The sequence below is a fragment of the Mirounga angustirostris genome, unplaced genomic scaffold (genome assembly GCF_029215605.1).
Source record: "Mirounga angustirostris isolate CCGP_5_RB_7025 unplaced genomic scaffold, mMirAng1.0.hap1 SCAF_2, whole genome shotgun sequence".
Classification (NCBI taxonomy): Eukaryota; Metazoa; Chordata; class Mammalia; order Carnivora; family Phocidae; genus Mirounga; species Mirounga angustirostris.
Genome location: NW_026991710.1, coordinates 92434905 through 92450208, shown reverse-complemented (window position 1 = coordinate 92450208; position 15304 = coordinate 92434905). Strand labels below are relative to the sequence as shown.

General features: G+C 36.1%; 1 protein-coding gene across 9 annotated transcripts in view; it reads left to right on the top strand.

The window, feature by feature from the left end:
• Positions 1–15304, top strand: part of ZGRF1 (zinc finger GRF-type containing 1) — a 104597-nt gene that overhangs the window by 49854 nt on the left and 39439 nt on the right. For 8 of the 9 annotated variants that reach the window (XR_010409497.1, XM_064584971.1, XM_064584976.1 and 5 more), the window contains exons 13-18: positions 512–635; positions 4549–5207; positions 6555–6693; positions 7173–7357; positions 8934–9130; positions 11221–11360. Coding sequence is in view for 8 of the 9 variants with exons in the window: in XM_064584971.1 (XP_064441041.1) it covers positions 512–635; positions 4549–5207; positions 6555–6693; positions 7173–7357; positions 8934–9130; positions 11221–11360 (1444 nt within the window). In the remaining variant the exon portion in view is untranslated. The remainder of the gene's footprint in view (positions 1–511; positions 636–4548; positions 5208–6554; positions 6694–7172; positions 7358–8933; positions 9131–11220; positions 11361–15304) is intronic. The other variant, XM_064584975.1, reaches the window with a different exon arrangement.

Genomic DNA, 15304 nt, shown 5'->3' with positions numbered 1-15304 from the left:
CAGGACCCTGGGATCATGACCCGAGCTGAAGGCAGACACTCAACGACTGAGCCACCCAGGAGCCCCTTTTTACTTATTTTTTAAAAAGATTTTATTTATTTATTTGACAGACAGAGAGAGAGAGAGAGAGAGAGAGCACAAGCAGGGGGAGGGGCAGAGGGAGAAGCAGGCTCCCTGCTGAGCAGGGAGCCCAATGTGGGACTCGATCTCAGGACTTGGGATCATGACCTGAGCCCAAGTTAAGACACTTAACCTACTGAGCCACCCACTGACTGAGCCCCATAAATCCAGTAGTTTTTATGTTCTGTATTTTACTTTTTATTATTATTATTGACTTTAGTGAGTTTATTCTATCCTGCCCTTTTGGGAAGAATCTTTGCCCTACTATAGCTCTTCATAATGTGCTTGAAAGCATTATTTTTATAATGTAGATTATTAGAATTCATTCAAACTATAGGGAAAAAATGTAATAACATTTTGGTCAGTAGTTTTGTTTTTTCTTTCTGAATAGGTGACATCACCAGAACAAAAGAACTCTACATTAAACCCTGTTTCTACTTTTTCTTTGAACTCAAGAGATGAAGACTTTGTGCTAGAATTCTCTGAGGAGTCCCTGAAAGAAAGAACTTTACCTGGTGACCTTCACTTCCTCAACTTAGTTACTATCATAGTCCTCTAATATCTCTCTGTGTAAAATGAAGTTTTTTATTTGAGAAATTGTTACTAAACTAAAAATAATCTTGGGACCAGATTCAGTGTCATACCCCTCAAGCTTTCCCACATCCTTTTTCTATTTCAGATGGTCCTTACTTCCAAATACAGTATTTCCTTCTAATTCACAGGTTCCTTCTTATTTTGCCTGTCAGTTTCTCATCATGGACCTCTGAAAGTCTCTTCTGTCATTACAGTTCTTCTCATAGCTCTGACTCCAGAGCCAGGCCCCTCAATTGCCCACTCCCCTCCCAGGGGAACGGTTCATTATGAATGTTTCATTTACACCATTAGTTGACTGTGGTCTAACCTCTTACTTTCCCCTGTGTTTGCTCTGGGATCCTGGCAATATCAGGGAGCTCTTCAGCTGCTGCTTCCATAGTTGTATTTCCAGGTCTCCATGTTTTCATATATTTTGACTCTTCCCTATGAGTAATTTCCTGCTTCTTGGTAAGTACAGTACATTCTGTAGGATTCTTTCCACTAATTTTTCTTCTTTTTTTGTAATTTCACCAACGGATCTTCCCCTGATTCCAAAGCCATATTAGGTAAGGGGTGAAGTTGTACGTAATTTTTTTGGTCATGGGTGGATGATATAAAAAAGAAAAACTTTGTAATGTGAATGAGTAGTTGGGTTGGAAAAGGTTTACTGGGTGTGGTTGGTAGAGAAAACAAGGTAGGGAAGAGTCATTGTGGGAGGATTGGTACCTAACAAGTGAAGTGACAATGGAATAATAGATGATTTTCATAGTTAGACCGTGAGTCTTTCACTCTTTATTTTTAAAATTATTTATTTTTAATTTTTTATTCAAGTATAATTAACATGTAGTATTCTGTTTCAGGTGTATAATACAATGATGCAACAATTTTATACATTTCTCAGTGCTTACTGAGATAAGTGTGCTCTTAACTCCCTTTATCTATTTCACTCCTCCCCCCACCCATCTCCCCTCTGGCAACCACCAGTTTGTTCTCTGTATTTAAGAGTCTGTTATTTTGTTTATCTCCTTTTTTCTTTGTTTTATTTCTTAAATTCCACATATGGGTGAAATCATATGGTGTTTGTCTTACTCTGATTTATTTCACCTAGCATTATACCCTCTGGGTCCATCCATGTTGTTGCAAATGGCAAGGATTCATTCTTTTTATTGACTAATATTCCATGGTGTGTGTGTGTGTGTGTGTGTGTGTGTGTGTGTGTGTACTGCATCTTCTTTATCCATTCATCTAAGGATGGACAGTTGGGTTGATTCCATATCTTGGCTGTTGAAAATAATGCTGCGTAGACATGGGGGTGTATATATCTTTTCAAATTAGTGTTTTCCTTTTCTTTCAGTAAATACCCAGTAGTGGAATTACTGTATCATATGGTACTTCTATTTTGAATTTTTTGAGGAACCTCCATACTGTTTTCCATAGTGGCTACACCAACTTGCATTCTCACCAACAGTGCATAGGGTTCTTTTTCTCCACATCCTTGTCAACACTTGTTATTTCTTGTCTTTTTTTATTTTAGCCATTCTGACAGGTGTAAAGTGGTATTTCATTGTGGTTTTAATTTGCATTTCCCTGATGATGAGTGATGTTGAACATTTTTTCATGTGTCTGTTGATCATAAGTATGTCTTTGGAAAATGTCTATTCAGGGGTGCCTGGATGGCTCAGTCAGTAAAGCGGCCGACTCTTGATTTCAGCTCAGGTCATGATCTTAGGGTTCTGATGTCAAGCTACATCAGTCTCCATGCTCAGCGGAGAGTCTGCTTGAGGATTCTATCATTCTCCCTCTGCTTCTCCCCCTGCGCATGTGCTCACTCTCTCTCTAAGATAAATAGATAAATTTAAAAGAAAAAAAAGAAAAGTGTCTTTTCATATCCTTTGCCCACTTTAATGGAGTTACTTGTGGTTTTTTGGTGTTGAGTTGTAGTTCTTTATGTATTTTGGATATTAACCCCTTATCTGATATATCATTTGCAAATACCTTCTTCCAATCTGTACATTGCCTTTTTCTTTTGTTGATGGTTTCTTTTGCTGTCCAAAAGCTTTTTATTTTGGTGTAGTCCCAATAGTTTTTAATGTTGTTTTTGTTTCTCTTATCAGAAAAGACATGTGTAGAAAAATGTTTCTAGGGGAGCCTGGGTGGCTCAGTCATTAAGCATCTGCCTTCGGCTCAGGTCATGATCCCGGGGTTCCGGGATCGAGCCCTGTGCAGGGAGCCTGCTTCAACCTCTCCCTCCCCCCCCTGCTTGTGTTCCCTCTCTCACTGGCTCTCTCTCTGTCAAATAAATAAATAAAATCTTAAAAAAAAAAAAAAGAAAAAAGAAAAATGTTTCTATGGCAAATGTCAAAGAAATTACTGCCTATGTTGTTTTTTAGGAGTTTTATGATTTTAGGTTTCACATTTAGGTCTTTAATCCATTTCAGGTTAATTTTTGTTTATGGTGTAAGAAAGTGGTCCGGTTTTATTCTTTTGCATGTAGCTGTCTGGTTTTCCCAACACCAGTTGTTTAAGAGATTTTCCCCATTGTATATTCTTGCCTCCTTTGTTATAGATTAATTGACCATATAAGTGTGGACTGATTTCTGGACTCTATTATTCTCTTTCATTGATATATATGTCTGTTTTTATGCCAGTCTTTTACTCTTTAATGAGGTTTTAACTTTTCTGTCAGTGTTGCTTGATTGACTTGTTAGAATTATAATCTAACATTATAGAAGAATATCTTTGGCTCACCTACTGCTCTACTACCTTCCCAAGTGATCTCCAGAGTTTATTTCCAACAAATAATAAGTCTGTCAAGAAGGTACATTATCATAAAATAGGAAACCATAGCATTGTCAGATAAAAACTTTAAGCTTATATACTTTCCATGTAGTAGTATTCATTCATTTATTTATTCAACAAATATTTATTATTGCTTTTTATATTTTCAGGAATATATCTATTACTAACACTGCTAAAAAAAGAAATTATTTTTTTATTTTTTAAGATTTTTATTTGTTTGACAGAGAGACACAGCGAGAGAGGGAACACAAGCAGGGGGAGTGGGAGAGGGAGAAGCAGGCTTCCCACAGAGCAGGGAGCCCGATGAGGGGCTCGAACCCAGGACCCTGGGATCATGATCTGAGCTGATGGCATACACTTAATGACTGAGCCACCCTGGCGCACCTGAAAAAAGGAATTCTAAAACTCAGCTAAGATCTGCCATAACATGAGTTTACCAGAACTGAACTCTTATCACATACCAATAGATCAGAATAAGGCTAAATACCTTCTTTACCCTGAATGTTAACATACTAATTCATGAGTGTAGTAAATATAAAGGAAGTTATAGTCACATGGTCAGATAAATAAACCATGAACTTCAGTCTCTGGAGTAGGAATGTAAGGTTGAGCACAAACAAGTTCTGAGTATTTGTCCTGACTCTACCAGTCAGTAGTCATGTTACCTCTAGGTCTTGGTAGTCTCATCCGTAAAATAAGAATACTAAATCCCTTCTTGCCTGTAAAGGACTTTGAAAACTTAAGTGCTATATAAATATAATCTAGTGATTGGTGGGGGCGGGGGTGAATCCTTAGCTAAGGGGGAAAAGAAAAAGAGAAGGATTGCAAGTTCATCAACCTTAAAGTTTGAGTCTCTTAAGCTTTGAAATCTTTATTTTTTGAGACTAAAATCATTAAAATTTTTTTATTATGGAAAAGGAAATAAAATTATTATTATTTTTTCAAGGCAAGTTGGTACTTTTTCTTTTTTGTACAGATAGCTACTGGTTTTTAGAGCCTAGGTGATGACTGTAATACTTTTTTTTATTTAATCAGCTCTTTTTTTTTCCTCCCCAGTTATCAAAAAATCCAGTTCTCTGGAGAATAAGAACTTTCAAAGGCTTCCAATAGTAAGTAGAACCCGAGTTCCACTTATTACCTTGCCACCTGCTGAAAGGTCACCTGATTTAGATGCTTGTTCATACGTGATCAACTGTGACAGGCAAGAATCTTCTGGTTCCCCCCACATACTCAATTTGTGTGAAGATTCAGGAGTTCTTTCTTTTCGCTGTGGGCTTGAGGACCAAAGTGAAACTTCCTTCTGTAAAGAATCTAGAGAAATAACTCCAAGGGACGTTTTACTTCTCAATAATGTATCTACTCAAAGCAAGTGGCTGAAATATCAGAACATACCCCAGTGCAATTTGACTACTTCAAACAGAGTCGATAAGAAAGTAACAGATGGCTTCTCTGCTGAGGTTATATCTGGGACACATTTTAGTGACACAGGTGAAAAACAGAATGATGCTGTGAATAAAAGCTCTTTAGACTCTATGCATTTGCAAATGTTAAAAGGCATGCTCCATCAACAGCAGCAGGATTTTAGCAGTCAAGATTTGGTTCCCAGAAAGAAAGCACTCTCTTTGAGTATAAAGCAGACTTCCAAGACTGAAAAACTTCAAAACATGTTAAGAGAGTCTGCCTGCTACATCTACAGTGTAACAGGAAATTTACAGGTGAGGAAGTGTACCAATGTATCTTGGTGCATTTTTTCCAATAGTTACTGTCTGAATTTTAACAGAAGAATTACCAAAATCATATAGGAGCAATGATTTTACTCTTGGAGTGGATGGCTTTTTTTTTTTTTTTTTTTTCTTTCCCTTATTTGAGTTTTCCAGAACTCTAGGTATAGTCATATCTTCTTTGACTTAAAATCTTTCCTAGTAGTGTGAGCATTAAATGAAATTATATATTTGAAAGTGTCTGGTGCAGTGTCTGGCACATAATAAATACTTAATAAATTATAGCTCCAACTGTTTCCACTTCCACTACTACTATTACTGTGATTGTTCTCATTTTTCACTATCAGTTCAGTTTTGCCAATCAGATCATTGTTAAGGTAAAGTTACATCTTATTATGCATTGGTTGTGCACAATTATTGTAGTTGTAACCATAAATTGAAACACATAATGCACATAATGTTATTCATATATATATACATATATATATACACATATATATGTATTTTTTTTTAAGATTTTATTTATTTGACAGAGACACAGCGAGAGAGGGAACACAAGCAGCGGGGAGTGGGGGAGGGAGAAGCAGGCTTCCTGCAGAGCAGGGAGCCTGATGCGGGGCTTGATCCCAGGACCCTGGGATTGTGACCTAAGCCGAAGGCAGACCCTTAACCACTGAGCCACCCAGGCGCCCCCATAATCTTGTTCTTATCAGCTAAGTTTTTCCTAGCAAAAACTAAAAACTTATTAAGGGACAGACAAAAAACATTTAGTTTTATTTACATGATTAAAAGTGCTATGCAATTCACAGCACTTGAATTGTGTAAAGACTGTTGAATCACAGACCTGTACCTCTGAAACAAATAATACATTATATGTTAAAAAAAAAAAAGAAGATAGCAGGAAGGGAAAAATGAAGGGGGGAAATCGGAAGGGGAGACGAACCATGAGAGACTATGGACTCAGAGAAACAAACTGAGGGTTCTAGAGGGGAGGGGGGTGGGGGTATGGGTTAGCCTGGTGATGGGTATTAAAGAGGGCACATACTGAATGGAGCACTGGGTGTTATATGCAAACAATGAATCATGAACACTACATCAAAAATTAATGATGTAATGTATGGTGATTAACATAATAAAAAAATGCACATGCCTCAAAAAAAAAAGTGCTATGCATAGCCATTCTTGCTATATTACTGTCTCATTTAAAATTAGCAAATGATTTTTAAGAATTCTGAAAATTAAAAGAAAAATGTGTTAAATATATCTATAGAAAGTAATTTACTCAGTAGTAAACAGTATTTTTCTGGAGTTGTTATAATAACTTGAATTATTCCATTTCAGGAGATAAATGGCTCTGAGCTATGCTTCCCAAGTGGGCAGAAAATAAAATCTGCTTGTCTTCCCCAAAGGCAAATTCATATACCAGCTGTTTTTCAGTCTCCTGCTCATTATAAGCAGATTTTTACATCTTGTCTCATAGGTATGACTGTTGTCTTTCTATTTTATTATGATTAATTGCTGCTTAGTGTAAGTAGTATAGCTGCGAGAAAGCATAATATACTGTGACTTTTCATATTAAATTCTCTACTTGAGATTTGTTATTTTCCATGTTTCCTCCGGTTTTCAACAGTAACATATTCTAATTGCAGGTCAAATTGAGTTTCATAAGTGGGAAATGACAGTATTACCTTTTTCAAGTTATAATTTTTCATTTTTTTTAAACTAGAAGTGTTACAAATGGTTTTGTTAAGAAATTTTAAACATGATGCATGATTAGTTTTGATAGTTCTTTTTGTTGTACAAGGACAAAACTTAACTTTAAAAAAGTGGATATTAGCATTAGGTTATAGATTACTCTGTTAAAAGGCTTTTTTTAAATTTAGCTAACAATACACATGATACAAACAATTATTTTGTATTTAGTTTTCATCTGTACTTATCTTTTTTTTTTTTTTGTAGAACATCTAAATATATTGCTGTTTGGGTTGGCACAGAGGTTGCACAAAGCTCTTTCAAAAGTTGACATATCATTTTACACATCATTAAAGGGAGAGAAACTGAAAAATGTAGAAAGTAATGTGCCATCCTGCCATCATCATCAACCTGCAAAACTTGTCATGGTTAAAAAGGAAGGTCCAAATAAGGTATTGTTCCCTTCCTTGCCTGTTGCCCCACCAAAAACTTGTAAAAAGTGTAGGTACCTGTTGCTTTATGACAAGCTTAGTTAAAGATCAAGTCTTGATTAGGAGCCACTTGAGGTGTTAGTAACTAACATACAGTAAACTCCCAGGAAATTTTTATTGAAAGATTATCTGTGTTCTAGGATACAAAAGTATGAGTTAAGATCATCCTTCAAGGGGCGCCTGGGTGGCTCAGTCGGTTAAGCGACTGCCTTCGGCTCAGGTCATGATCCCAGGGTCCTGGGATTGAGCCCCGCATTGGGCTCCCCGCTCAGTGGGGAGCCTGCTTCTCCCTCTCCCATTCCCCCCTACTTGTGTTCCCTCTCTTGCTGTCTCTCTCTCTCTCTGTCAAATAAATAAATAAAATCTTTAAAAAAAAAAAGATCATCCTTCAGATTGCTTAGGAACTTATTACATAGTGGTGGATGGAGAAAGAAACATAAAAGGAAATTTTGTATAATAGTGTAACTGATACAGTAGGAGGGATATGCCCAAGTTACAGTTAGAGCACTGAGAAAAGATTATCTCCCAACCTGACGTCTTAGAGAATGCAGAGATGAGCCTGAAAGAAGTGAAAGTTGAAGTAGTCTATTATGTAATCTCCAGTATGAGTAAAAGATAAGGCCTTAGGAATATAAAACATAATAATTTAATTTACATTGCTGATAATGTATTATTATAGAAGAAGTCAAGTTAGTAAAAGGTTTATGTATTTCATATATAAATTTAGATATAAATTCAGTTGTCAAAAGCAAGAATTTTTTTTTTTTTTAAAGATTTTATTTATTTATTTGACAGAGAGAGACACAGCGAGAGAGGGAACACAAGCAGGGGGAGTGGGAGAGGGAGAAGCAGGCTTCCTGTGGAGCAGGGAGCCCAATGCGGGGCTCGATCCCAGGACCCTGGGATCATGACCCGAGCCGAAGGCAGACGCTTAATGACTGAGCCGCCCAGGGCCCCAAAAAGCAACAATTCTTAAATATAATATAACCATAGAATAAAATATAGAACCATCAAGTCTTTTTTTTCTTTTTAAGATAATTTGATGACATTGTTGTCATGTGTACAGTATGTTGTGTGTAAAGGTTAGGTTATGGAGTAGAAAACACATCATTATCTGAGTTTTATTTTTTTTTAAAACAGTATGCATGTGTATATTTTCATGTGCATGTGCACACACTTATGTGAATGACAAAAAAGGCCAAAAAGAAATGCACAAGGTATTTCTTGTAGTTGTTTCTGGGTAGCTTTCTGGTTTTCTATAGTGAACATTTTAAATGGGGAAAACAATAAATTTTATTTTTCAAATAAGCTTATATTCTCAGGATAATGTAATTTTTTGATAAGGAGAAAATAAATGGAAAGGTAGGTGGTTTTAAATTTTAATGTGTTTAAATTGATATTAATAAAAAGATTAACTTGTATAATGAATAATTTATTGGAGTACGTTAATGCCAGACACAAGTCTTGACAAACACAATACAAAAACAGTAAAATATAAAATTTCTCTTACTAAATTGTAGTATCTTTTTCCTCTTAGGGTCGTCTCTTTTATACCTGTGATGGACCCAAAGTTGACCGATGTAAATTTTTCAAGTGGCTTGAAGAAATGACCCCAGAATATTTAACACAAGAAGACTGTCTACCTAGCATGGTTTTAAGTGATATAAAGAGTATTGGCTTATACTTAAGAAGTCAAAAGATTCCGCTCTTTGAGGAATGCCAACTTTTGGTGAGGTATGTTTCTTGGTACCAAATAATGCCTGTAATTATATCAGAAAATAATAACCTTACATGATTGTCATCATTTGTTTTTTTTTAAAGGTTTATTTATTTATTTTAGAGAGAGAGTGAGAGAGATAGCGAGTTGGGGGTGGAGCAGAGGCGCGGGGGGGCAGAATCTCAAGCAGACTCTCCACTGAGCATGGACCTGAGCTGAAATCAAGAGTCAGATGCTTAACCAACTGAGCCACCAGGGGGCCCTGATTATCATTAGTTTTAAAAGAGATTGAGATAGAAAAAATATCTAAAAGTATCTAAAGCCTCAGCTTTTCTAACTGTAAAATGGGAATAATTTTCTAAAGCTATATTTGGCCCCCTCTAAACATCAAGCAGTGTCAACAATATGAAGGTGACTGGCAGGCATGCTATTTTTCTTATCATTTTTTAAATTTTTTTAAGATTTATTTATTTATTTATTTGACAGAGAGACAGCAAGAGAGGAACACAAGCAGGGGGAGTGGGAGAGGGAGAAGCAGGCTTCCCGCAGAGCAGGGAGCCCGACGTGGGGCTCAATCCCAGGACCCTGGGATCATGACCTGAGCCGAAGGCAGAAGCTTAATGACTAAGCTACCCAGGTGCCCCTCTAATCATTTTTATATACAGTCACAATCAACCATAAGAATAATTTTTATCAGTGCAGGATAATAGTGGTCATTCATAAGCCTGAACTAGGTAGTTTTATAGGGTAATAGAATACTACATTTTGTTTTGTTTTATTTTTATTTTTTAAAGATTTTATTTATTTATTTATTTATTTGAGAGAGTGAGAGAGAGCACATAAGAGGGGGAAGGGTCAGAGGGAGAAGCAGACTCCCTGCTGAGCAGGGAGCCCGATGTGGGATTCGATCCTGGGACCTGGGATCCTGGGATCATGACCTGAGCCGAAGGCAGTTGCTTAACCGACTGAGCCACCCAGGCGCCCCTGTTTTGTTTTGTTTTAAAGATTTTATTTATTTGACAGAGACAGTGAGAGCAGGAACACAAGCAGGGGGAGTGGGAGAGGGAGAAGCAGGCTTCCCACTGAGTGGGAAGCCCAATGTGGGGCTCGATCCCAGGACCCTGGGACCATGACCCAAGCCGAAGGCAGACGCTTAAGGACTGAGCCACCCAGGTGCCCCCAGAATGCTACATTTTGGAAACATGTCTTATAAAAGTGGGATTATCCAAAATGTAGCTATAATGAACATTTGCATGGTAATTTAATAACATCTATGGGGAGTTCATACATGCTCTGCACTCTTCTAAGCACTTTGCATGTATTATTTCATTTAATCATCATAATAACCTAGAAAATAGGGAAATAATGGGGATAATTTATTATAGTTATTAAAACTGAGATATACTCTTTTATATACTTCTTGGATACTTTTCCTATCTCAGTCTCTTTTAAAACTAATAATAATTCTGTGATGGTTGCTATTTTCTTCCTTTGACACAATACTTTTTTATTTTGTGTACATGTATGAAAGTACATAAACATACATTCACCCTGGTTCTTTCCTTTTAATATTGTATTTTAAAGATGAAAAGAAAAAGATTTGTACCTTCAAACTTCCACTTATAAAGTAAGTCCTGGAATTATAATGTACAGTATGGTAACTGTAGTTAATAATACTGTATTATATATTTAAAAGTTGCTAAGAGAGTAGATCTTAATAGTGCTCCTCTTAGGCACCTGGGTGACTCAATCAGTTAAGCGTCCAGCTCTTGATTTTGGCTCAGTTCCTGATCTCAGGGTCATGAGATCGAGCCCCACATTTGGCTCTGTGCTCAGCGGTAAGTCTGCTTGAGATTCTCTCTGCCCCTCCCCCACCAAATACATAAATAAATTTTTTAAAAAATGCTCATCACAAGGAGAACAATTTGTACCTGTGGTGATGGATGTTAACTATACTTACTGTGGTGATCATTTCATAATATATACATATATCAAACCATTTTATTGTACATCTGAAACTACTATAATGTTGTATGACATTTATATCTCAGTAAAAAATTTGTACCTTAATACTTAAATTCATTTTTATTTTTTACTCATTTTTCAGAAAAGGAATTGATTTTCAAAGAAAGCAGTATGGCAAACTAAAGAAGTTTACTACTGTAAATCCTGAATTTTATACTGAACCTAAAAGCAAACTTTATCTTAAGCTGAGTCGGAAGGAAAGTTCTTCAACATACAGCAAAAGTAAGTTAATTGATCATTTTGGTAACTGAGTCTAGCCTTGTATCTCAGTTACATAACAGCTCTGTAAATTCTTTATATTAAAGAGGTTTTATAAAATACTGTTTAATAGTAGCATATATTGTGAATTATTGTATAATAAATTGGACCATTTCCAAAACGCATATTTTAAAATTTTAGTTTTTTAAAAAACTTTACTAAAGGATCCTCAAATCTATTTAATTTTGTTTAAGAAATTGTACTAGCTTCTCAGCATTATATAAATAACTATATTAATTCAGTTGTACTCTGACCTAATATCAAAAATAAACTGAAAATGCAATGATTTTCTTGATATTTCTGTCATTGCACAATTTGACAACAATGGACCACAAGTTTTATATATTTGGAAGTAAAATCCTTAAAAGAATTTTTTCTAAGGTGTTTAGATGCGCTAAATTGGGTTAATCATTATCTTTGGTTTCATGACCTACTCCTATCATTGGTCCTCATGTAGCTTGCTTTAATTATTTAGTTATTTTAAATAATGTGTCTGTGAATCTATAAACCAAAGCAAAATCAAGTACCTTTATAGCTACCTACGTTTAATATAGAGTAACCCCAATAACTCATCTGGCTGTCTCTCCTAAAGTGATTATCATTTTCATCCCTGTGTTCATCAGCATCTTGCTTCTCTTTGTTTATAGGTTTATATAAATGAATTCCTAAAGAGCATACACTTGACTATTGAACAACATAGGTTTGAACTGTGCAGGTCTACTTATACATGACTTTTTTAATAAATTCAGTACAGTACTATAAATATATTTTCTCTTATGATCTTTTTTTTTTTAAAGATTTTATTTATTTATTTGACAGAGAGAGACAGTGAGAGAGGGAACACAAGCAGGCGGAGTGGGAGAGGGAGAAACAGGCTCCCCGCTGAGCAGAGAGCCTGATGCGGGGCTTGATCCCAGGACCCTGGGATCATGACCTGAGCCGAAGGCAGACGCCTAATGACTGAGCCACCCAGGCGCCCCTCTCTTATGATTTTCTTAATATTTTTTTCTATCTTTATTATAAGAATATAACATATAATTCATATAACACACAAAATATGTGTTAATCAACTGTTTATGCTATCTGTAAGGTTTCTGGCCAGTAGTCTATTATTAGTTAAGTTTGGGGGAGTTGAAAGTTATATGCAGATTTTTGACTGCGGGAGTTCAGCACCCCTAACCTCCATATTGTTCAGGAGTCAGTTGTATTTTAAATTTCTGAATGAAGGAAGCATTATATTGATTTGTTGATTGCATTCTAGCACAAACTTCATGTTGCAGACCAAAAACAAAACTATTTAAGATAGACTACTTTGAATAGCACTAATGTAAATCCATAAATTTTAGGTTAGTATGGATTTATTTCCTATCCTTGAACATAACTACCTTTTAAAAGAGGCCTCTAAACTTGTCCAAGGTAATTTAATTACATTTATTTCATGTTTCCCTTTTAGCATCTTCTGGATTTTTCTCATTAATATATTTCATCAAAAACTATTTTGAATGTAGGTCTTTGAATGGTAAACCTCCTAAGCCTTGAATACTTGAGAATATTTTTATTGTACATTCATATTTGAATGATAGTTCTGCTACATTTAGAATTCTAGGTTTTAAGTTCTTTTCTTTTCTTTTTTTTTTTTTTTTTTAAGATTTTATTTATTTATTCATGAGAGACAGAGAGAGAGAGAGGCAGAGGGAGAAGCAGGCTCCCAGGGAGCAGGGAGCCTGATGCGGGACTCGATCCCAGGACGCTGGGATCTTGACCTGAGCCGAAGGCAGACGCTTAACCATCTGAGCCACCCAGGCGCCCCTTAAGTTCTTTTCATTTAATACTTTGGGCCTACAGAAGCAGCAATTTTATATGTTTTAAGTAAATATTAACATACTTGGTTATGTGCTTGCTGTTGAAAAATCTGGTGGCATTATGATTCTTACTCCTTTACATGTTATTTGCTCTTTCTGGTTGGAAGCTTTAGAATTTTAATTTTTCTCTGACTTTTAGTCTTATATTTCCCTATAATGTATCTAAATAAGAGTTTTTCCTTTTTCTCCTCTTGGGCACACTGTTGGCCTTTTAAGTCTAAAGTCCTCTATCTCCAAACTCATCCAGTATAAGCATTAAATATATATAGCTTTTTGTATGTCATTTATATCTCCATAGGGTGTTTTGTTTTTTTTTTTTTTTTTTTTTTTTAAATACTGAAGTCAGGGCACCTGGGTGGCTCAGTCGGTTAATAAGTGTCTGCCTTCGGCTCAGGTCGTGGTCCCAGGTCCTGGGATCGAGCCCTACGTGGGGCTCCCTGCTCAGTGGGGAGCCTGCTTCTCCCTCTTCCCCTTGCTTGTGCTCTCTCTATCTCTCTCTCTCAAATAAATAAATAAAAGTCTTAAAAAAAATACTAAAGTCTTTTATCTTTTCTATTTTTTAAATTCTGGGAAATTGATTTCCACTATTTCTTCAAATAATCTTCATTTTATTTTTATTTCTCACTCTAGGACTTTTCCAATATTAGCATCTTTGACTCTCAACATTTCTTTTATATTGTCTGGGCTTTTGTCCCTTCTTCTTTCTGGGAAACATCCTCAGTATGGTCTTCTAAATTGCTTAGTTATTCCTCAGATATATCCATTCTGCTGTTTATCCCATCAGTTATAACTTTATTTCAACTACAATATTTTTCAACCTAATATTTTTGTTCATTTCTTTTTCCTTATTTTCTTGGTCTTATTTTGCATTGCTACTATCATCTCTTATCTCATAAAAAAAATCTCTTTTCAGGCTAAATTTAAATTATTTGTCCATCTGTTCTGGTATTTCCTTTTCTGTAGGACTCTGTAATCCAGTATGTTTTTCTTTGAAGTCTTTGTTCTTCTTAAATGTCTCATTATTTTGGCCTGTAAACGAATTTTCCCCTGGTGGTATCAGCTGCTGTTTCTGGCAATGCAAATGGGTGAAGGTGGACCCCAGCCTGGTTAGCTCCAGTGAGGTCAGGGAGTTGGGTTTAGTCCCAGATCTGCCATTTACTGGCCTTGTATCTATGGATAATTTATTTAACTTCTTTGGGCCTCAGTCTTCCTTCATCAATAAAATGGTGATAATAATAGCACCTGTCTGACATTTAAAATGTCTGTTGACCCAGAATATAATATGTGTTACTGTGTGGGGTTTTTTGTTGTTACTGTTTTTTTTTTTTTTTTACTTTATTTTTTTTTATTATGTTATGTTAATCACCATACATTACATCATTAGTTTTTGATGTAGTGTTCCCTGATTCATTGTTTGCGTATAACACCCTGTGCTCCATTCAATACGTGCCCTCTTTACTACCCACCACCAGGTTAACCCATCCCCCCACCCCCCTCCCCTCTAGAACCCTCAGTTTGTTTCTCAGAGTCCATAGTGTTGTTATTGTTTTTTTAAGATTTTATTTTTTTTAAGTCATCTCAGCACCCAACGTGGTGTTCAAACATACAACCCTGAGTCACATGCTCCACCAAGCCAGCCAGGTGCACCAGGCTTATTGTATTTTATTAAAAAAAAATATATTCCCATAGATACATGACCTGCCAATAGATTCTGATCTATTTGTCTAACTCTGGTGGCAGTAGTTATGTAGTTTGCTGCCCTGTTTCTCTATCTTAAAGTCCTCCTGGCAGTCTTTGTTTTAGCCAAAGACTAAATTAGCCTCAAAACAAATCCTGGAGTCAGCTGTTCCAAGAGTGATAGGATTATTCCATCATCCATTAATTAATGTCCCAGCTGACCTTCGACACTCAAAATTCCTCCTTGTCCCCTTGGTGGTGAAGTTGGGGTTATCCTGGGAATCTGCTGGGAAAACTCTTCCTCTCTCCCCCAATCCCAGAATTCCTTTCTATCATCTATAAAGGATTAGGAGTTTCCTAAATTTGTAA